At 33.7% G+C, this 24,515-nt stretch overlaps 1 protein-coding gene across 2 annotated transcripts; it reads left to right on the plus strand.

Moving 5' to 3' along the window:
• Positions 1-12,010: 12,010 nt before the first annotated feature.
• On the plus strand, positions 12,011-18,362 carry LOC143250461 (uncharacterized). 2 transcript variants are annotated; one of them, XM_076501024.1, is made up of 2 exons: positions 12,011-14,090; positions 18,231-18,362. In XM_076501024.1, exon 1 carries the CDS (start codon positions 12,207-12,209, stop codon positions 14,085-14,087), a length of 1,881 nt encoding a protein of 626 aa, XP_076357139.1. In that variant the 5' UTR covers positions 12,011-12,206; the 3' UTR covers positions 14,088-14,090; positions 18,231-18,362. The 2 variants fall into 2 exon arrangements, with proteins under 2 accessions (XP_076357139.1, XP_076357140.1); XM_076501025.1 differs by having other exon boundaries at positions 12,013-14,046.
• Positions 18,363-24,515: the final 6,153 nt, after the last annotated feature.

Raw genomic sequence — 24,515 nt, forward strand, 5'->3', positions numbered from 1 at the left:
TAGTAAAAGCTGTAGTTAAATCTCTGAAATTAAAATTATATTTTCAAAAGTAAAACATAATATTTAACATGAAGTTTAAGATCACATGTTCTCCTAATGTGCAAAGGTTATACAAATGTGGTATACATGTGGGTGGGTGAGTATACATAAATATTCAAATAAGCACATACTAGTAAATCCATTACAATAGTTATAGACAGAATAAACTATTAAGTATTTTTTTCCCATTTCATACAGGACTAGGTATAATCCCTTGACACCAGTGTGAAGGATATTTAATTTTTTAACTAACATGATGTGTTGTCATTGAATATACTTCTCGATTTTAGTTGAATTTCGTTATTTGTAAAGATTACCAAGAGTTATTTTATATCATTTTAAGCTACGTATTAAGAATATTAATATTGTATGATTAGAGCGGTATGTGCAGGAGTAGGCAGGTGTTTGTGCCCAAACTGTGTAAGGCCCGGCATGGCCAGGTGGTTAGGGCATTCGACTCGTAATCCGAGGATCGCGGGTTCGAATTCCCATCACACGCTCGCCCTTTCAGCCGTGGAGGCGTTATAATGGAATGGTCAATCCCTTTGTTCGTTGGAAAAAGAGTAGCCCAAGAGCTGGCGGTGGGTGGTGTATACTAGATCTCTTCCCTGTAGTCTTACACTGCTAAATTAAGGACGGCTAGCGCAGATAGCCCTCGTGTAGCTTTGAGCGAAATTCAAAAATCCAAACAAACCAAACGAAAGTGTGGAGTATGATTTTTTTTTTTTTTTGCAGTAATTGGACGAACGACAAGCCTGCGATAAATATCTACATCTGACCGTTATCATATCATTTACAAAAAACTGTATTTCTGTTAAGGCCACGGACGCGGTTAATTCTTCAGATTAATAAGTGTCGGCAATAGTTATTTGAAGAGTAACTTTAAACTGGCATTTATTTACACGTGTCTTTTTCAAGGTTGACTTTGCTGTTAAAACTGTTGCGTCAGATTCGTTAGGTTGACGCTCCAACTGGCTATAACACTTTATTCGCTTTCAACAGTGAATTATATACGTTACTTAATAAAAGAAAAGAGGAAGATAGCAAGAAAAGAAACATGTTTAATAAAAGTTTTGGAATTGTACAGATCCCATCACTATAATCCGGAATTAAACAAGATAAGTTTAAAGTTTGTACAAATTTAAAAGAAGTTACAAATAAGAAGGTTTCTTACTTATTTCATACTTACGACTCAATTTTTATTTAGTTTGTTGTCGTTGTGTTTTTTTTTCCATTATAGTTGTCTTTGAAACAGTTAGAATTCCATTACAACAATCCATTTGATTCAGTAGAATAAGGGTAAATATATATGCATGTCCTCTGGTAGGTAAGCGATAATGTTACGGACATAAAACTCTAAAATCCAGGGCTCAACTCATCGCGATAGACCGCGCGCAAACATTCCATTGGCGAGCTTTGTTCTGAAAAACATTAAAACAACATGCATAAAGTTATGACAATTTTCCCACTCTCTGTTATTATTATGATGTTTCTAACCAGCAATAACCTTGGCACGTATACTGGACAAACATTTATTTTGTCCTGTCAAATCCCATGTATGAAACTGAATAAACGAAGTATTGGAAATATCAGATATGACGGCTTTGTTAGTGTCTTATAAGAGCAGGAACATCGGAGTTTTGTGTTTATGGATGTAAATGTACACCAACAAATCATCGCACTTTGCACTCCATCAAAACATACATGAATATCAACCAGTCGTATCAACAGGCCCACTGAGCGGGCATGAACAAGTTCCAAATTTTACTTTAAGTTGTGCAAAATAATCGTACAGTTACAAACAAAATATATCTTAAACCAGGTAATATGTAAGTAAAGCATGTTCTTCTGCAGAATATAACGAAATGTCTTTCTTAAGAAGAAATATTGAAACATTCTCCACTCCCCCAAAGAAGAAGCAGTTCGAACGTAATAAAAAACATTACATTAAGGTTGATTACAATATGAAAATATTCTTGACATTTGTGTTAACACTATACATTTTGTACTTTTAATTTCAATGAAAGAATTAGATTATATTTTGCTTTTCCATAAATTGTTTCATAATGTGACTCGTATCAAAGCTAAATATAAGTAGATGTGGAAATGCTGGTATGACTGTTGAGGAAGTGTTAATTTCTGGACATATTATGTTACTGTCAGTATAGATTTATTTTATTCCATCTAAAATATTGGAGTAATATCCTTGAATATCCCATTATATCACGACTGAATGGATGAGTATGTTTAGTGTGACGGGCATTCGAACCCGCGACCCTCCGATTACGAGTCGAGCGCCCTAAGCACCTGGCCATGCAGGGCAAATTAAACTCCCCTCCACTTAGAAGATGATGTTCACTGTTTGTGTGTGTGTGTGTTTTAAGTGGAAATCGAGTATGATTGTATTTCTGATACGCTTTTCGATTATCAACACCAGTGATTCGTGGACAGTTCGATTGTATAAAGAAGAAACGTATTTCCTATCCCAATTATTATCCAACGGTAATGAAAATTAAGGTTCGAAGGTTTTCTGAACAAAGCCTAGTTTAATCACAGAGTGAATATGTTGAATTCTATAAACCTCAGGCCTTATACCATTAGGGTTATAGATCTAAATACCTTTAATGAATAAAAGATTATCTTGTGATGAATTAAATTTAGTTAAGCCTTCTTTTAATTTATTATAATATAGATTTTGTCAGCTTATTTGATAAATACATGACACAATTAAGATAGATTTTGGTTTGTTTTTAATTTCTAGCAAAGTTAAGGAGAGTTATCTGTTTTTACCTGTCCCTAATTTACCAGTGAAAAACCAGGTGGAAAGCAGCTAGTCATCGTCACCCACCACCAATTGTAGGGCTATTACTTTTTACCAAAGAATAGCGAGACTGACCGTCAAATATAACACCTCAACGGCTGTAAAGGTTAGCATGTTTGAACAGGGTTTCGAACCCACGGCCCTCAGATTACGATTCAAACATCCTTCGCTAGACCCAATGAAGAAAAGATAACCATGTTTTGGTATGTGAAATATTAAAAAATACACATGCAAATACTAAATACCTCTGTTTATCCCTTTTTCTGCTCGTTAGGAATAAGCAGAATATAGCTGAGGTTACTATTCTCTCATTTCTGTTTTGTTTAGAGGTTTTATTTATTTTTTGCACGTTGCAATACGTTTTTGAAATACATTATGCAAATGATTGTTCAGTGAATACTTTCGACAAGTAGTTCACTTTTGAATAACTTTAAATCTATAGCGTCAGAAGTTGATAAATAATAAAGTTTCTCGAACAACCCACCATTCGTTGGTAAAAGAGTAGCCCAAGAGTTGTCGGTGAATGGTGGTGACTAGCTTTCTTTCCTCTAGTCTTACACTGCTAAATTAGGGACGGCTAGCACAGATAGCCCTCGAGTAGCTTTGTGCGAAATTCCAAAAAAACAAACAAAACAAATAAACCTCATCTCTCTCTTTAAGTAGGTCGTAAGATTGAGTTTATGTGTGGTATATTGTGAACTGCTAAGTTGAATTGAATTTTTGGGTAAAAATTTCCGGATTGACCTCTTGTGTGAAGGTTGGCTGCTTCGAGAGGTGTGAAAGAGAATTCTTTACTTATTCTCCATATTTTATTTTTCTAATTATACTATAAGGTACATTTATTGTAATTGGTAAGCACGTTAAAATACAAACTTTTTTGCAATATTGTATTTAGTTTGTTTTGGAATTTCGCACAAAGCTACTCGAGGGCTATCTGTGCTAGCCGTCCCTAATTTAGCAGAATAAGACTAGAGGGAAGGCAACTAGTCATTACCACCCACCGCCAACTCTTGGGCTACTCTTTTACCAACGAATAGTGGGATTGACCGTCACATTATACATCCCCACGGCTGGGAAGGCGAGCAAGTTTAGCGCGACGCGGGCGCGAACCCGCGACCCTCGGATTACGAGTCGCACCCCTTACGCGCTTGGGCATGCCAGCCTTGTATTTAGTGGCAAATGAATTGAATTAGTGCAGCCTAGTCCTAATTAAAATTAATTAATTTTAATATGAGTGTTACAATCATCTACAAAATGAGCCTATGCTCTTCATAACCATGTTACCAGTGATGATCTGTATAGAAGAATGGGCAAACAAATTGAAAATATGTATATTGAGATCTCGAACACTGTTTAATTACAATAACATTAATAATGTGTTTTTCCTTATAGAAAAGTTACATCAGGCTATCTGCTGAGCCCACCGAGGGGAATCGAACCCCTGATTTTAGCGTTATAAATCCGTAGACATACCGCATTACTAGCGGGGGGTAATATTAATAATGTGGATAAACCTTGCTTACTTATTATTAAAATGAGATCTAGATCTTTATCCTGGAATGGCCAGGTAGTTAAAGCACTCGACTCGTAATCCGAGGGTCGCGAGTTCGAATTCCCGTCGTACTAAACATGCTCGCCCTTTCAGTCGTGGGGGCGGTATAATCTTTCGATCAATTATTCGTTGGTAAAAGAGTAGCCTAAGAGTTGGTGGTGGGTGGTGATATGACTTGCTGCCTTTTCTATAAACTTACACTGCTAAATTAGGGACGGCTAGCGTAGATAGCCCTCGTGTAGCTTTGCGCGAAATTAAATACAAACCAAATCTTTATCTTTAATAAAATGTTAAACTTTAATATAGCATGCACACTTAAAGATTTATGGATAATGTACTGTGTTACAATGTTAATTAATCAGATTTTAATAAAACCAGAAAAGGGAATAAGTGAGTAGAATAACACAGTAACTGAAAATGAAAAATGTAAGTCGAATATGATGTATATTGAAAAATGTTTAAATTATCTTTGAAAAGTTCAACATATCAATTAGGTAAGTTGAAATCTATTGCAGTTATTTTATGGTTTAAGCTATATTTCTAATTGGTTAAACTAGGTTAGACTGGCATCATGCTACAGCGGTAAGTTTACAGATTTACAACGCTAAAATTAGGTTTTCAATTCACGTCGGTGGACTAAATAGACAGCCCGATGTGGCTTTGCTATACGAAAACACACATATCATCCTACGAATTTTGTTACATGAAATTCCAATATTTTAATTCCTGATGGATGGTGAGCCAGGTGAGCACAAAATGTGGTGTTAATTTCTAACAACATAGAGCCAAGTACACAGACAGTTTAAATTGAGATTTTCTTACAAGTATGTATTTCTAGCTGTATTACCTTCACTAAAACTAAAGGACGAATTTTATTCGAATTATTTATCAGTGGACCATAATAAAGTTACTTGAGTTTTAATTTCACAATTCTATTGGTTAGAATACCATCCTTCACAAATTCGTTGTCATAAAACCACAGTGAAATCGAAGACCAATTTTACTCTGACTTTTATATCTCTTTCAAGTCATGTAAAATTTGTAAATGTGATCTGGATGGTTTAAATTGATATCATTATTATAAACAACTAAACGATTCATAAATTAATTGAGCAATTTGATTTAAAATTAATATTTAATGGTCCCTCTTCCTGTACAAATAAAAAAGGTTTTGGTAGTTTAGTATTAAGATTATAAACTAAACTATGTTTGTAAGAACAATAAAACTAAGGAGGTGGTCTTAAAGGATCGATCCTACATTATCGTTATTTTTTTTTCTCCAGAAGCAGTTAAAGATTATTTCTCTGAACAAATGAACCAATTTCCAAATTCAGTTGTTCTTTATTAAGTACATTTACTTATTTATATGCATATAAAGTATAGTCTGTAGTATTTATACGTATTTTCCATCAGATATATAGTTTTTATGTTTTAACCGACCATTGCTTTTACAAATACACGATAAGCTTTATACAGTTGTTGAAATTCTGCCGTAGTTGGTGAATAGAACATAACTGCGACTTTTCTCAATCACACATGTATCCACATCGATATTAAACATGTTCTACAAAATTGAATACATTCACGTGCAGTTTATTCTGTGATCTATTTGACGTCATTGTGTGCTCACCAACTAGGATTTTAAAACATTTTAAACTATAATTGGGATGCAGGAAGATGTTAAAGCTTTAAAAATCGATAAACCTAATATCAATTCACAGGTGTTTAAAAGTAGTAGAATAGTCCTTTCTTTCGTCTCCTGCATGTCAGTGTAGAAGAATTTTCAGTTTATTGAGCTCATTATCTGAGAAGGATAATGAAAAATGTTTATACATGCAGCACAAATACATTGCTTAATTCAAAAGATAGATCACATTAATTGTTAATTTAATAAATATATTAAGACAAATATTATTATTCTAAAACATGTCAATAATCTCAGTTAATTCTTATAAAAATTAGACAACTGATAATTAGTCATTTAATATTATTATTAAATAATCAACAAACATTATTATTCTAAAACATGTCAATAATCTCAGTTAATTCTTATAAAAATTAGACAACTGATAATTAGTCATTTGATCAGTAAATACAAATTATTAGTCATTCTGAAAGAACTATATGTAGATGGTTGAGTATGTTATATTAAAATTCTTTTGAACATGAAAATCATCAAATCATGTAACAAGCATAGGCTATATGAAGTCACGGTGGAAGGAGAAGTGTGAAAACTACATTAAGAAATTGTTTGAAGTCCATAAGTAGTGTGTTATCACCGAAAATTATTCGTTTTTGTGAAAGGTGTGCAAACAGTTCTTTCCAACGCAAAATAAGGCCCGGCATAGCCAGATGGGTAAAGGCGCTCGACTCGTAATCTGAGAGTCGCGAGTTCGAATCCCCGTCGCATCAATTCCACTTCATTATTGAAAGAGCACCACAAAAGTTTGCGGTGGGTGGTGATGACTAGCTAACTTCTCTCTAGTCTTACAGCTTAAATTAAGGACGGCTAGCGCAGATAGCCCTTGTGTAGCTATGCGCAAAAATCAAAACCAAACCCACGCAAAATATTCATATACTTAGGTCATAAAGACGTTTTCAGTTAGCGGATTAAGAATTTCGAAGGAAGACATTTATCTTGGGCATTAAAAAACAATGGAATATGGTTCAACTTGTGGTATCATGACTATCCAGAAAGAGACCTGCATCGAGTCATATACTCCAAAACAAAGTGTGACGTACTTTAACAGGTGAAAATCCATGGATAAAATATCAGTCGCGAAAGCTATTCATGGTCTCGGACAGCACTACGCTACATAATCAAGAATAATCTCTGTCTTTTAAAACGACGCAAGTTACGTATGTACATTTTTTTCCTTGACATATTTCTTTAATTATCGCCTGTAGCTGGTGAACGAAACGGGAACTCACACTAACTATTTCATATAAAGATATACATGAAAAATTACTGGATGCAGCACCTATGGATTTCTTTCTGTACGATCGGACTGTTAAAGGGACGCGGGAAAACTGTCGTTCTCAAACATTAGCTGGCACATAAAGAGGTGCAGAAAACAATGGTGTACTCTTCACTGAACTAAAACAGTCGCTTTTGGCAATGGAAACTATGCTGTAGGACTATCGTGAAGAGGTACAACTGTTAGGTAGAACATGCCCAAATGATTGTGTCTAGTTTTATCACAGTTAGATTCTTTATTATTTTTATTATCTTTTAATCAGTGTTTTGTTTGTTTTTACGAGTAAAACACTTGGGTATTATTTCAGATCCAGCTTCCACATGGTATATTTAACTATAAACAAGTTTGTGCTTATTTTGCAAAGAAGTCAATATCTTTACATGGTTCAACTTATGTTTGTTTATGTTTGCTCCTTGAAACAAACATTTGTTTAATTCAGTTACAAGTTCAGAGAAGACTTGGTTTTCGTTAAACACAAAGCCAAAAAAAAAAAAAAAGGTTCTCTATGTTTTTCCCACCGAAGGTGTTAAAACCCTGTTTTTTTAGTGTTATAAGCTCTACGACGTGCTGCTGAGCCATTGGAAGGGGAGGGGAGAGAAAGGAGAGTCGAGCTGTGTATATCGTGTTCTCTTTACAAATAAAATGTGAGAACCATTTCAAACATTATTTTTATTTGTGAAGCATAATAATACAAACCATTTTCCACCTGATGCCAAAACAGACTGTCTATTTATATTTCCTTGTTAGCGATATTTGATAATTAGCGGGTTGACCCTGTTCAGCCTTTCAAGTGACGTGCGCGCACATTTGACAGATTAAGTGCTGAAACATCACTTGTGTCTGATTGGCGCGGCTAGGAAATATGGTGTTGTGAAGCCTGACCGAACAGACACGTTTTGTTTATGAGTTATCTGTGTTTCCATTAGAAACAGAAACTGTTCTGTCTCGATTAGCTCTTCCCACGCAGGGTTACGTCTAATCAGTTAGATCTTGAAAACTTCAGATCAGGTTTTCGTACGTTGAGAGAGAATTTTCATTCAGTTAAAGTTCAGTTTTTTCTTCCTCGACATTTTGTGTATATATACATTACATGTCACCGTATTACTGTTGAGTTCCCTTATTTCTTCATTTAATTGTGTTCAATATCTATTTCACCAATATTACTTATAAATCGTGATGCCTGTTTTTTTTAATATGTCCATTACTTTCATTAATCTCAACAACAAACTCGACAATTCGTTACTTCATTTTAGCCACTGTCATAAACTTTTGACCAAAATTATAATACTAAACAAGTCAAAACAACATAATTTAAAAGTAATGTCCTCTTTTAGGCAACAGCAAGCTTCAGACCTTGTAACATTAAAGCTTGTGTTTGATCGCTACAAAAGTTTCAGAATTGTGTAACGTGCACTTGACAACAAATAAACGTAACGTGGATATTAATTATTTGAGCGCTTTGAATTTTTGGTACCGTCCACTCGCTCGTGAAACCAAAGTAGTCTAACGAAGAATACAGAAGCCGACGGATAAAATGGTTATAATTGTATATTTAAATATGTAATTGGTGACATTAATTGATAAGATGGCTTAAAATCAATGAAATATCAACAGCTGTAAATTGAACACTTATAGACTGTCCGATACTAATATGTTATAAGGTAGTACTGTACTGTACACCGGTAAGTCTTGGGTTTTACAACGCTAACATTAGGGGTTCGATTCCTGTCAGTGGACTCACTAGTTAATCCCCTGTGATTTGCTATACGAAAACAAACATATTGTACTATGATAATGAGATATTACTTAATTTTCAGAGCTAACGGAAAGTAACACTTTATTGTGAACGCCTGTTTGTTTTTTGGAATTTCGCACAAAGCTACTCGAGGGCTATCTGTGCTAGCCGTCCCTAATTTAGCAGTGTAAGACTAGAGGGAAGGAATCTAGTTATCATCACCCACCGCTAACTCTTGGGCTACTCTTTTACCAGCGAATAGTGGGATTGACCGTCACATTATAACACCACCACGGCTGAAAGGGCGAGCATGTTTGGTGTGACCGGGATTCGAACCCGCGACCCTCGGATTACGAGTCGCACGCCTTAACACGCTTGGCCATGCCGGGCCTATATTGTGAACGCAATGTGATTTTAACATTTTATATTTTGTTAAAGAAACAATAGGAACATATGTAAAAATACATTTTAGCCAATCATTAAGTTGAATGAGGTGAAAGTGTGTGGGTTAGGTTTTAAATTTTGGTTGATAGGCAGTAATCAGTGGAGCATGAGAGGAATCTGTTTTAGGGGATTATTAACTTTGTCAACGTGTTGAATCACAATGTTCTATTTATAACCTTTTTTCGGTCATAGTTTGTTTTGACAAATTAATGTGTTATTCATAGTTCTTACTGTTAGAACAGATTTTATTGATAATTGATAATCAAGCATTGAATAAATAATTAAATAAAATTAATATTAATTGTGATAGTTGCAGTATATTCATGTAACACGTTTAAACCCACAATAACCATGAATAATTCGTGTTTTTTTAAAGGATGCAATAAATCTTACGTTTAAGATACGATAGAAGAATTTTGCTTTGTAAGAAATAAAAGCAATTTTGTGATGTACAATTAACTGTATTCTGTTTAATAAACAATGAAAAATATGCATTCCGCCATAACTTATTAGAAGTATTTCTATAAAGTGTAAAAGTACATTACTTAAACAGGGAAACGTGAAGAAATGCATGCGAAAATAGTTTATTAATGGATTCATAAAAAAACACTATTTCATACATAAAATACCCTTTAGCTACTCTTTATTACTTTAGGTATTTATTATGATTTTAATATTACACAGATATATCTCTTTACTTTTAAAATAATATATATATCTAAGGAGTTGTGAGGATGTTACTGTTTATTTTATGAATGTTCCCAAAAAGTATTGTGTTTTGAATCACCCTACCTACAAGAAGATTAACTGTGCACCTCACTCCTGAGAAATGGTATATTTCATTTGATGAATAATATGGACTTCGTCCTTCACGTGTAGGTTTGTATACAGAAACATATATTTATGTATGCATTGAGCGCAGGTCTTGTGTCTTCCAGCTCTGAGTATTATGCCGACCCAGATGACACCCGGAAGAATTCACATACACTTATATATAGTTTATCTGTCAACAAACTGTAACTAAAAAACGCCTTACTCCTATTTCGAACTTTCCATCAAAACTCTAAAAAGGAAACATAAAGAAATAATGATATTATGCTACGTAGAAAACGATCATAGATTCCAGATTTTTTTTTTCCTTCAAGGTTTCATTCTAACAGTTTCTTCAGAAGCGAACTTCTATTCAAACGTGTTGGCGCGCGATGAATACAACAAGTTTAAATTTGGTCTAAGCAAAAATGGAAAACTATAAAAAGATCTAAGCCACAATGAAAAACTAAAATACGAAGTTACATATGCAACAATAGTACTTTGATGACGATATATCAAACAAACTTAAGGGAAGCTGCGAACACTAATAAGAAAATAGTTCAATACAGACATAATGACCAGCAGACGGTAGACACATATATCCTTTAATTACGATAATGTTCTAAGAACATGACATCTTTTCAAGAAAAGTATAATATTCGACAACCTTACAATAAAGATATTTCTTAAAAAAACCCACAAGGTTCCAAGACTCTATCCTTTAAAACGATGTTTTAAAACTTCGTGAAACTATTTTCAAGTGAACTACAAATTACTGTTGGCATGCCCAGTGCTTTAGAAGCATTTATAAGTATAGTGATTTTTGTAAACACATTCTTTGTTGGTTGTGGTATACTTTCCTGTTTAACATAGGTGTCGCAGGTTCGAATCCCCGTCACATCAAACATGCTCGCCCTTTCAGCCGTGGGGGCATTATAATGTGACGCTCAATCCCACTATTAGTTGGTAAAAGAGTAGCCCAAGAGCGGTGGGTGGTAATGACTAGCTGCCTTCCCTCTATTCTTTCACTGCTAAATTAGGAACGGCTAGCGCAGATAGCCCCCATGTAGCTTTACGCGAAATTCAAAACAAACCAAACCTTCACAGGATACGAAACTAAACTGCTATAACGTTGACTGTAATGGACATACACACACACACACAGATATATATATATGAAATCACATCCAGAAAACTTGCGATATACCTTGGCTCTACATAGCACTTCAGATATCTCTCTTCTGGTTCTTGCAAGTTTTTTTCTTTCTTTGTAGATATGGATTTCGTTATCAAAACAAAAACAAGTTAATCTTAACGTTTACAGGACTGCAAATATATTGTACTTTTAAAAATCGTGTATCTGTGGACCGACTGAGACAAGTTCTTATACGCTTCCTAATTAACCAAATAGCAAATAAATTGTATTAATATCTAGTGTTGAAACTTTAGAAACCTTCATATAGAACACACAGAAACTCTTTTACATTTCAATATCAGAGTTAAGTATCAAAACTTGCTGAACGTTCTCTGACGTCACCGACAGAATACGGCGCATTCACAAAATAAGCAGCGACAGCTTTACGACTTCAAGTAAACAAGAAGAGCCCTTCTGACCCTGACAGTAACCAGAACCATACCGGCTTCGTCGAATCTGACACTCAAATTCCAGAGTCAAAAAACGAGCCATCTTATTGGCAGCAATGTCAGTTGTTGACCTATAATACATTGCTATTCTGTAATAAGCAAAGTAGTAGGTAGCTTACTTTCCACGTTGGACTAGTTAGATGTTTTTACATACAGCTCTTCAGACATTTAGTTACCAACTGCATGCTATTCAGGATCAGCACTAACTGCTGTTCCAGCTTCGGAATCAAATATATTACAAGCAAGATCATGATGCTTATAACAGTCACAACAAATTATGTGTGTATATTCAAAACACTCTCAATCGTTCTGTTTTTTGTTATCTATAAACTTCCAACGGCGTCAGCCTGGGATCATGAAAAAGAAGGCGATGGCACTTCCAAAGGCCTCGGTTTTACGACCGATAGATGGTTAACTGTTCCTCGTGGTTTACATCAAGTGCTTGCTTCAATTGATGACAAACTTCGTAGTTTGGATACATTTAGCCACACATTAAGATTGGGACGACTAGACTACTTTATGGATCATATGACTCGCAGACTGGAAAACATCGAGACTAAGCTTGGAACGCTGGAAACTACACTCGACATTCGCATCAGAAAGATAGAAGAAGTCATAATCGGTAAGGATATTAAGGAGGAGTTGTCCAATGATCATTTATCTCGGAAAATGTCGAATATAAACGATAAGCTAAATAACAAAGTGTCCTTTCTAGATGCTAAAATTGATATTAGAACTGAGAGGATAACTAATAAGTTAGAACTTTTAGAACGAGATATTCAAGGGTCAATGGATGACGTTTTAGAAAAGCTAGTAAAAAGTGATGAGAGACATGCTCAATTCGAAAAAGTCGTATTGTCAAAATTACAAAAGTTCGAAGAAGTTGCTAACAACTTTAATGATGTTCGCGTCTTTTTAAAAGAAGAACTTACCAATATCATTAAACATCAAGCTATAACTATCAAATCTAAAACTGAAAGCAGTGTTAACAATATTCTCCAAGGCCTAGACGTAATGAAAAGAGAAATGGGTACATTTCATCATAATACAACAAAGGAGTGTTCAAAAGTAGGGAATTATTTAAAAGAAACGGTGCAGCAGTTGAATAACAGATCTTTAATGTGTTTTGGAGATAACCGAAAAAGAAGTTCTACCCATAACTTTAGTCATGTAATAACAGATACCAATTGTACATCTGAACACGTAGAAAACGTCTCAACCACAGTAAGAGGATTTGTTAATGAAGGGAAGAAAAATATTTCTGAGCTTAATTCTGTCATGAAATATTATATGAAGAAAATAATTGGTGGAGTACAACACTTGTTTAATTCTTCCGAGGAAATAAAGATATTCCTTCGAGATCTTACTGAGCAAGGAAACAAAACAAAAAATATCATCTACGACGAATTTAACATGCTTCAACAACAATTGCAACCGATTCCGTTACTAGAACCTAAAATTTTACATTTAGGGGAAAGTCTCAATAAAAGAGTTGCCGAATTGAGCAAGGTCGTGGACAGTAGCTTTGCAACACTTCTTGTTGCACAAAATACCTTCATTTCTTCCTGCAAAAGAATCCAAGCAGAAGAAACTCACGTTTACAATATATTGCAAAAAATTGTACTTGAAATGAGAAATAGATCTATAGATGACATTCATCTTATCAGAAGAGAGATTCAAACGCACAGTGCGGAAATTGACAAAACTCTAACCAGGATTTTATCTTCTTTGAAGTTTGTTAATAATAGCATAGAAGATGAAATCAAACGTATATTAATGACGACATCCGAAAACCTTATTAAGGAATGTGCTCTGTCGTCTAGAAATCTGGGTAACCAAAGAAACAAAAGTGTTACGGAGGAAGAAAATGAATATAAAAAAAAATGGCAAGAATCTGTTTTGGACTCTATTGTAAATATCCAGGAGTATGATATAGAAATAAAGGACGAACTTAATCGTTCAGATATATTCGATGATATCAATGAAACCAAAAGTACTGTTGCCATTGAACAAGAACCAACAGGTGATTATTCTGATATAACGGAAAAAAATGGTGGACTGTAAATAGTAAGGTTCACATTCTTTATAATAGCCTTGTTAAAATCAAATTTCTTGAATATTAACTTAAAGTTATCTTCATCGTAAAATAAAAAATTACTGTACTTAGGTGCAACTTTTACTTAGAGAAAAACAGATTTGAACGTAAAAGTTGTTAATGCATGTTTATACTTATTTTTATTTCCCAGATCAGGTGTTGATTCATTGTTTAGAAACGTTCACTTGATAAATAAATTCGTTTTAATCTCAAGATTTCCCATGTAGTTCAAACGGTGAATACAAATAAAAAATATATTAAAAACGTTACATTTAGAATTAAAAACATACATATATTTTAAATATGAAATTTCAAACATGACGCTCAGGCCTTAGGAATTAGAATTTGTTTTTTTTCTGAAAACGACTCTCTTAACAAGACAGAGTAGAAAGTGTTAGTACTGAAGGAACTTGTATAGCATATCTCAGTAATTTCACTCGATTTCATCTTTAATAGCCCCCCATCCAGTGACACAGCGGTATGTCTGCGGACTTATACTGCTAGAAATCGAGTTTTGATACCAGTGGTGGGCAGGGCACAGATAGCTCTTTGTGTAGCTTTGTGTTTAAATATAAACAAACATCATTAATAATCTAGGACAGAAAACAGAAACATTATTTTCTAGATGAGAAAGCTTAGGCTTTTTATTATATTACTTTTGACTTTTTTAAATAATAAAAATGAAATAAGTAAAAATGAAAGGTTTACCAAAATACTTCTCACAAGCCACTAGCGGCATATCTGCGAACTATAACGCTAAAAATCGGATTCCATACAAATGGTAGAACCAGCACAGACTGTGCAGCGTTTCCCTTGCCCATAATCCCCCAGTGGCACAGCGGTATATATGGGGACTCACACCACTAAAATTTGGGTTTCGATAACCGTGGTGGGCAGAGCACAGATAGTCCATTGTGTAGCTTTGTGTTTAATTCTAAGCAAACAAACCTTGCCTATAAATAAATATTGATCAGAAACAATTCTGACAAGATTACAAAACTTTCCACAATATTTAAACATTTTATCGTCATTTAGATCGTTATATTGAAGAATACTGGTACAAATGAATGAATTATGTGTTTTTTACATTTAAACACTATAAAGAAATGTTCATTAGATCTCTCATTATCGAAACAAAAATAATGTTTCTCTCTCATTTATACCCCAGTAATTTCCAATTGTACTTACTTATAAATTATATTTATTTTTCATCCAAAATGAATAATAATGTTATTATTCTTAATGTTATGTCTTTTAAGTGGCTGTAATGATAGTTTTTAGTGTGCATATAACGTTAACGAAAGAAAAGTGCTTGTTTTTCTTTTCCCAGATGTATAATTTGCAGTGAGGATAAAATTAGAATAAAAAGTATATTGGAAATAGAAAAGAGATTTTATTTTCCATTAATATGAAACAACAGCTTAGAAAATGTAGCTATAGACAAAGTTTGATTTATAGAACTCATAGACTCTGCTCAAAAATGAAGGAATTCATAAAGAGTTATTGTACTGAAAATTAGTGGAAAATACAGAGTGGAAAAATACGGAAAGTATAGAGGTTTTCAGCTGTCTATATACAGTTGAATAAGTTACTCTATAATAATTTTGAGTACGCAAATAAGCAGGTGGCATGACAATCACAGCCGCAATGAATTTACAGTAAAACTTCATGTACCAAGAACTACCTTTTGACATTGTTTGGCGTTCATAGGTAATGCAATGCCATCTTAAACTGATCGCCTTTTAGAAGTAGTATGTAACAGTCTTTTCGGCCCGGCATGACCAAGTGGGTTAAGGCGTGCGACTCGTATTCTGAGGCTCGCGAGTTCGCATCTCCGTCACACCAAACATGCTCACCTTTTCAGCCGTTGGAGCGTTATAATGTTCGGTCAATCCCACTATTCGTTGGTAAAAGAGTAGCCCAAGAGTTTGCAGTCGGTGGTGATGGCTAGCTGCCTTCCCTCTCGTCTTACACTGCTTAATTAGGGACGGCTAGCGCAGATAGCCCTCGAGTAGTTTTGCGCGAAATTAAAAGAAACAAACAAAACAGTCTTTTCTAAAGTAAATTATTCATATATTCATGTAACAAATATATGTTCAGAACGATAGTTTAGAATCTGAAAATGGGTATATCCTTTATACTTATTGGCATTGAAAAACACAAATATGGTGGTTCAATCTAGAGTAAGAGTACTTCCTCGAAAGAGACCTGAATTAAGTCAAGCCTCTGCTGTGGTAAGAAAGGTACGACATATTTTTAAAGGGGAAAATCCATGAGCAGAATGATAAATGTTAAATGTCGTCCACATGCACTTAGCAACAGTACACAGCAAAATCATAAATCAAAAAGGTGACAGATGCTGCTTCTAAGGCACATGCTTTCAATCATCGTATACCTTATTGAACTGGAGAGCAAAACGAATACTCTTGCTATTCTATATTAACAAATATCAGACCCATCGCCTTTCTATTTTTGTGTGATTGGAGTGCCGAAATAGGTGTTGAAAAGCCCTCGTACTTCACAGAGATTATCAAAACTAACAAAGATTAACTATTGTCAATATGAGTATGCATGGTTGTCAAATAGGATGATCAGATATGATAACATGGATTGCAACAGCAAATTAAAACTCCAAAGTAGTTATTATGTAATGTATTCAGCCTCTGTAAAACAGATAACTTCTTCGAAAGCTTAAATGAACCTAATTATAACGTTAAACACATAGTTATAATTATAAGCATTTAATTATTACTCATTATTCTAATATTTATGAAAAAGGATTGTTTGTTTTGAACTTCGCGCAAAGGGCTATCTGCGCTAGTCATCCTCAAGTTAATAGTGCAAGTCTAGAGGAAGGCAGCTAGTCATCACCACCCATCGCCAACTATTGGATTATTCCTTTACCAACGAATAGTGGTATTAACCATCACATTATAATAATAATCCAACGGGAGAAAGAGAGAGCATGCTCGATGAGACGAGTATGAGAAGCCGCGACCCTCTGATTGCGAGTCATGCGTCCTAACCACCAGCCCATGCTGGGTCGTGAAAAATAAGAAAATGTTTCAGTTAATAGTAGAAATAATTATAAAGGCTTCTAAACCAATAAATCAGATTAAATATCTATATCTCATTTTATGGTTTATTTGTTTGTTTGTAGGTTAAGCACAGAGCTACACAATAGGTTATCTGTGCTCTGCCCACTATGGGTATCGAAACCCGGTTTATAGGGTTGTAATCTACAGATATACAAGTTAACCATTGAGGGACAATATTTATGTTGTGAGTCTGCAGACATACCGCTGTACGACTGGGAGGGCTGGCTTGAAAGATTAAGAAATTTAGTGTTATTTTAAGAAATCATACACTGAAGAAACAAAACATCCCTTGGTTATATGAACAATGGAACAACAAAATCGTGTGATTAGAGGGGAATATGCCACAACAGCTGTAATTCAACACATTATTGAAGCTGATTGTTCTATTGCATGGGATCGAGCAAATAATACAGTATTTTATCAGCAAAGAAATATTAGAAAAATTACTGAAACAGCTAAGCATAACATTGATTTATACATAAAGACATATGACCTGTAGAGTTAATTTTTTCCCCTATTAAAATAAAAGGGCATGTTTCAAATTACTGATGGTGTAAGTTATACGAACTAACAAGAACGCGATACACGCGACTAAGACAAATGTTTTACTAATGACTGACTGGGTCAGTTGAAATACGACTTTGTTTACTTTTGTGTATGCGATTTTAATTTGATTTTAAATCACTTTGTTCTAGTATAGTAGCATTTATTATCATGTTCTTCTTGCCTCATAAGTATGTTGACGTTAAAATGTTAAGCCACTAATAGTACTTGTCATAAATTCCAGTAGAACAGTGTATTTTTCCTTTTAAATCACGAATTTTACACTTAAACTGATTGAAACACAACATTTGCATGATGTCCTATATTTATGAATATGTTATATACACATTAATCATTGTGTGTCAGTTTTCATTTTACATATTTATATATTTCATTGAATAAATTCACTAAGACATTTCATGTTTTGACAGTGATATTTAAGCGACATTATTAATATCATTATTTTCTCAGACCCTAACCTGGCAAGAACAGTTGGATGCTAGAATGCAGTGAGTCAGTCAGTTATTTTAGTTATACATTCAACTTTTTAAAAGTTATTTTCTATAGAAAATAATAACGGATGAATAAAAGGAATCGATTCCCTGTTTTCTTGTTATGCTTTTACAATTTATTCAGTGTGTTATAAGAGTTAATTTTCCATTCATAGTATTTATATCTGTTTCAAATATTTTATTTAAAGAAACTGATAGTATTTGTACCAATTACGGCATTATTAAATAATAGAAAATACCTTTACTTCACAACCTATTGAAATATAGCTAAAAGTGTAAATAGTTTATACTGCTTTGTGTTATTTCTTATTAATATGTATTTTGATTAAGTATTTCTGACGAAAACTCTAAAACCTCAGACTGATTATATCAATTTTTGTAACGTTCATTTCTAGAATTTTAAGTTTGGTAATGTATATTTTTAAAACTTGTGATTCGGTCAATGGCATCCTCTGAATTAATTTTACACAACACGAATGTCACGTGATGAATTATGTCATTTCATGTTCATTTAATGATGTATAAAAGTTATAAGAACAAAGTGTGTTCTGACTTAGCAGCTCACGAAGGTGTATTCGTGCTTTTTTCATAGTCGAGAATCGAACTCTAGATTTTATCGTTCTTACCCGTAAACTTGTTGCTGATCCATCGGGAACAACTGCTTGAACAACAGCTGAGTGTGTGGAAAAATATTTAGACTTATAGTGAAACATACCACCAGCACAAGAAAGACACTAGAATGATTTTAATTTGGCTAGAACCACTGGAAAACAAAATTTAAATGTAGAATCTCTGTGAGCATTAAAAAGTATTGTTAGCAGGATATGGACACCCACTCAGTCAAGAAATATAGATGACTAGAAACTTATACTAGATAGGTCTTTATTGACAATCTTACAAGACAACGGTGTTTAATAATTTGAACTCAAACTATTCACTGAGTTTCACCATCCCAATTAAATCTACAATTGAGAACACCAAATAGATGTAAAACCGAAACAAAATGGTCAAAAAAGTGGATTTTATATGGTTGGCCTTTATCCCAGATGATCATTGGTGTGAATTATTCAAACTCATTGCCAATAAACAGCCCGTTTTCAATGGTGTGAATAGCATTTAAGTTGATCAATCGATACCAGAGCTATTTTGTTCACAAATAATTCAAGCACTAAATTGTTACCAGATATAAGAGATGTAAACATTTCGATATATATCAAGAAGATATCGAACAAACGACTGTAAAGTATGCTATAACTGGATTTGAATCTGATTTAAATGTACCAGAAGTTCTTTGAAAATGCTTGTCAGCTCGTGAACCCCGTCCAAGCAGCGTTAACGAATGGAGGCAATAGATGAAGAAGTGGACCACATACCTGTCAGATAACTAATGTATTTATTTGAAGCTTCCCACATCAATATGCGGCGTTGGTATTCAAGGTAATCACAACACTTATTAAGAAAATTCGCAACTACTTTTAGATTGAATGTTCTGTACTACTATATGAACGTTTGTGAACATGGGCTCTAATAGTGTATATTTACATCTCAAATAAAACATCACAAATTGAACTCAACGATGTAATTTTAAACATATAAACATAAAAAACTGTTACAATACTCTTCTTAAATGTATATGAAAATGTAAATATTTTATTTACTAAGGTGAACGTATGAGCACAATTATAATAATATGTTTCGTACATAAGTTTTTTTAACAAAGTAAAATATGCCATTAACTTATAAAAATCCACATATTATAGAATATTACTATACTAGAAAGAGGAACAAATTTGAATTAAAAGTTTTTGGAAGTGCTATTACATATAACATCTTAAATGGTTAATTAACAGCTGAAGGCGACAACACCAGTAAATTTAAACAAAAGTTCCTAATTTCACATATTTATCATAAAATTCATTTTTACAATTTTATTATATTATATTGTAAATAAAAATTAAATAAACGTGTTATGTTTTCTATAAAAACTTAATGTAAAGATAATTTGCATAGCGTGAAACAAAACCACTTAACCCTCTATTTCATCCATTATGATAGTACTGTGGGAAAAAAGAATGTTTTCATTGAGTACCTTAAACAGGTTTGTACTGTAAAACAAAATATGTTTCGATGAAATATATATTGGCAAGTTGTAAACGGATAAGATACATGGAAATAATATTGTTCTATTAAGGATTCAACAGAACTAATTCAGTGGTTTATTTACCTGGGAGTAAAATTTATCTGGTACTGAATTAAAGCACTCTTATGTGTATTACGTAACAATTAAACAGGTTAACATTCGTGACCGAATGCAACATGTCTTCACTACACAATGCCATCATAGTTGATTTTGATACCAGTAAAATCGTAAAAAAAAATCTCAGAAAAAAACGAACAAATACGGCATATTTGTCTGTTAATGTGCGTTGCTTCTGAAGAGTTATTTGTACAAAATTCCATGTAATGGTAAGTAATTGGCTAAAATCTCCAAACTTAGGGGTTTGTTCTTTGATCCCTGTAAAATGACCAAAAATGTGCACATTCCATATTTTTGTAAGCACAGTTTGGTTTGAATTTCGCGCAAAACTACACGAGGGCTATCTACGCTAACCGTCCCTAATTTAGCAGTGTAAGACTATAAAGAAAGCAACTAGTCATCACCACCCATCGCCAACTATTGGGCTACTCTTTTACCAACGAATAATGGAATTGACTGTCACATTATAACGCCTCCACGGCTAAAAGAGCATGTGTGGTGTGACGATAATTAGAACCTGCACCCCTCGGATTACGAGTCGAGTGCCTTAACCACCTGGTCATACTGGGCCGTGTGAGTATATGTATGGGAAATGTAAAACATATCTTTGTACCAGATACTATATAAACGGACCAAAATATGGCGGAGTAATTGTCAAAACAATCTAAAACTACGTTTTTTTGTGGCATCTTGACATTTGTATAATTCTTTTAAACGCTTAAGTCTATCATTTTTGTTTTTCAACATTTTACAGGTGTATAAAAGTATTTATGTACCAAATCCTATATAAAGTGGTCCAAATATGGCCAAGTAATTGACCCAAACCCCCAGAATTATGTTTTGGTGATCTCTGTCTCCTATAAAAAGACATAAATTGGCAAGTCCAGCGTTTTTATATGTTGGGCAAAATGAAATGTATTTTATCCCGGCCCGGCAACGCTTGGAGGTTAAGGCGTTCAACCTGTAATTTGAGGGTCGCGAGTTCGAATCACGGTCGCACCAAACATGCTTGCCCTTTCAACCGTGAGGGCGTTATAATGTGACGATCAATCCCATTATTCGTTGTTAAAGAGTACCCCAAGAGTTGGCGGTGGATGGTGATGACTAGCTGCCTTCCCTCTAGTCTTGCACTGCAAAATTAGGGACGGCTAGCGCAGATAGCCCTCGAGTAGCTTTACGCGAAATTCAAAAAACAAACAAACATTTTTATCCCAGTTTTCATCTTGATTGCTATATATACAACCTCACAGAAATCAAAAATATTCATTTTTGAGTTGTTTAACTTTTCACACAATAAAATTCTTAAAAATAACAAAATAAAACGAAACTAACCAATGGTTTTCGGTGTATTGGACTAAGGTTAATTTTACCAAGGTTCAAATGAATTAGCCCAGAAATGTTTGAAAGAAGAAACAATATAGAAACAATGTCTCTCTGCGGAGACAAAAATAGAAGGAAGGCAGGGGTACTTAGATAATGAATACTTCGTAAACGAAAGTTCAAGTAGTTTTGTTATAAAATTATTTTCATTTGAAAATATCGTATTATCTTTAGTTAGTGTCATACAGGATATAAGTGAAGCTATAACGCAGAGAATTGACAAAAATGATAATATAAACACTAATTTCGTGCCTGACAGTTTTAAAATTGAGCTGAAATAAAATTCATTGTGAGTTAATGGTGGATTGATATACGTCGGCATCGGTGGAGTACATCAACTTTTGTGGTTCTCTGTGGTGAGTCTGTAAAACTAATCACCTTTGGCTCCATTAATTTTTAATTCTACATTAATAATTCTACATTAATAATGTAGAATTATCCGCCCTCTGATGGATCAACATGTCATAGGTCACGGTGCTTTTCATCATTAAGAGATATTTTCCAGAAAATGGCATACTCGTTCGGCTTTTCATTAGACGTGATACACCCCATATGGCTAACAAAGTTTAACAGTTCTTGAATTTACATGAAAAATGGTCCATCTTATGAACAGTTTCATTACTGTATACATAGTCTAAATTTTGATAGAGCATACTATATTACTTACCATTTAAATTATCGTTCTGATAGTCTTTTCGATAGTGACTTAGTGTTCACAGCCTCTTTCAATTCTGTGACATGAGAATTAATATGATCCAACATTCAGCATATATACTGAAATGAGATAATTTATGTAGGCTTGCTTAGTACAAAATTAACACTATAAGTTGAATCGTCATTAAATCATAGCACTGAAAAATACTGGGCAGGAGTACCTTTACCAACTTCAATTTTACAACGTAAATATTTGCTTCTTCAGAGTCAGGAATCATAACTCGGAGTAAAGTTGTGCAGGTTTCTGTTTCTATGGATTTAGTCTGTTAAACCAAAGTTACAGGAATGCTTTAATTTTAAGCACTGTAGTAATTTCTTTGTTCGTGATATCTAGAGAAAAAATATTTAATAACAATTTTTAGAGAAAGTCACCATAAGAATGAACAGGCAATTTAGCATCTATTAATGCTAAGCAAAGACAAGAGCTTAGGAACTTACCATATTCTCTTTCTCACTATGGGCTCAAACGAATCAGTCGAGTTCGCGATCCCAAATTGAATCTTTACAGTTTCTCTGTTATAACTTTTAATATGTTTCGTGTACCTGCACGAAATTTTACAAGTTTTTAGTAATCATTAAGAGTCATTTGATGAAAATATTAGTATTTTTATTAAAATACCTTCATTAAAAATTTATGTACCCTAACTCTATACAAGGCTGGTCAATTTTACTGACCTCGTAACCACGAAAAAAGAAGTGAATGTAAAATAGCTTCTTTTGTTTCTAGATATACTTTATTTATTAACATTACACAGCATTTATTTATCTAAGATTGTTTCAAACTAGTAATAATATACACCTGCTTATACTTACACTTTACTATTTTTGTCTATAAATCGTATTTAACATACTCACTCCATATAATTTATAAATCACTTGGAGAAGGTTAAGCTCACGATACCCTATTGAATTACATAACTTGCAATATGCTAACGAGGGTACATCGTAAAATTGTGTTATTGTTATTAGTTATTACCCTAATCCAACATTATTTAACCTAAAATATTTCTACTTTTTTACATTTTAGTTATTTTTATATTAATAAATAAGTAAAGTACTACTTTAAACAATTTGTACTGAATTAAATAATGAACCAAAAATATATAATATAACACGCAGAACTCAGACAGTGCTCCACAACTATCATAATTTTTCTGGCTTTCTAACTATGTGACCAGAGCCGTTAAAAATTCAACTATGCTTGTCGATGTGTTTCCCATGGAAATCAAGTAGAACAGGAAGCAAAATACATAATTCTCTCTTCAGAAAACAATTAATATCATACGTCCTTTGAATAATTATAGCCTTGGCTTTCTATTGGTTATACGTCATATAGTACAAAGCACCAGAGAAATAAAACTGGTAATATCTTAAAGAGAGGATGTGACAGGAAGGCGTGGCAAGAGAAGTATGATTTTCTGTTTTATTTCGTTGTAAATAAATAAGATTGAAGGATATCAAGATTATGCTTTGTCTGAGTAATGAAAATGTTACAATGATAATTTATATTACCTTTTTGTATTCTTTTAGAGGTGGTAAATACATTAAATGGGTAAGTGAACACTTTCCTAAACTAAAAATGTATTACTGATAGATACTTACTTCCTGTCACATAATAACTTTCTTCACTTGTGCTGCTCTCTTTACGCACAACTTTTGCTCGCCACTAGCTTTAATGCTTCATCCTCCTTCGCGCGTAATTGCTCATGGTATAGCTATGCTGTAGAATGTAAATAAGTGTAAATCAACTTTCCATCATGAGGGGTATGACAAACCTTTATACTCTAGATTACTTCAAGAATAAGTACAAAAGATACAGAGGAAGTGGGGAGGACAGATTGAAAGTGATAGTGAAAGCATGCATCTATCAGGAAAACATTTTAGTTATGAAGA

This window comes from Tachypleus tridentatus, chromosome 5 (assembly GCF_004210375.1).
Source record: "Tachypleus tridentatus isolate NWPU-2018 chromosome 5, ASM421037v1, whole genome shotgun sequence".
In the NCBI taxonomy this organism is placed as follows: domain Eukaryota; kingdom Metazoa; phylum Arthropoda; class Merostomata; order Xiphosura; family Limulidae; genus Tachypleus; species Tachypleus tridentatus.

Bases quoted from the DNA above. Each gene is read 5' to 3' on its own strand.
- LOC143250461 (XM_076501024.1), top strand. From the start codon at position 12,207: ATGCTATTCAGGATCAGCACTAACTGCTGTTCCAGCTTCGGAATCAAA.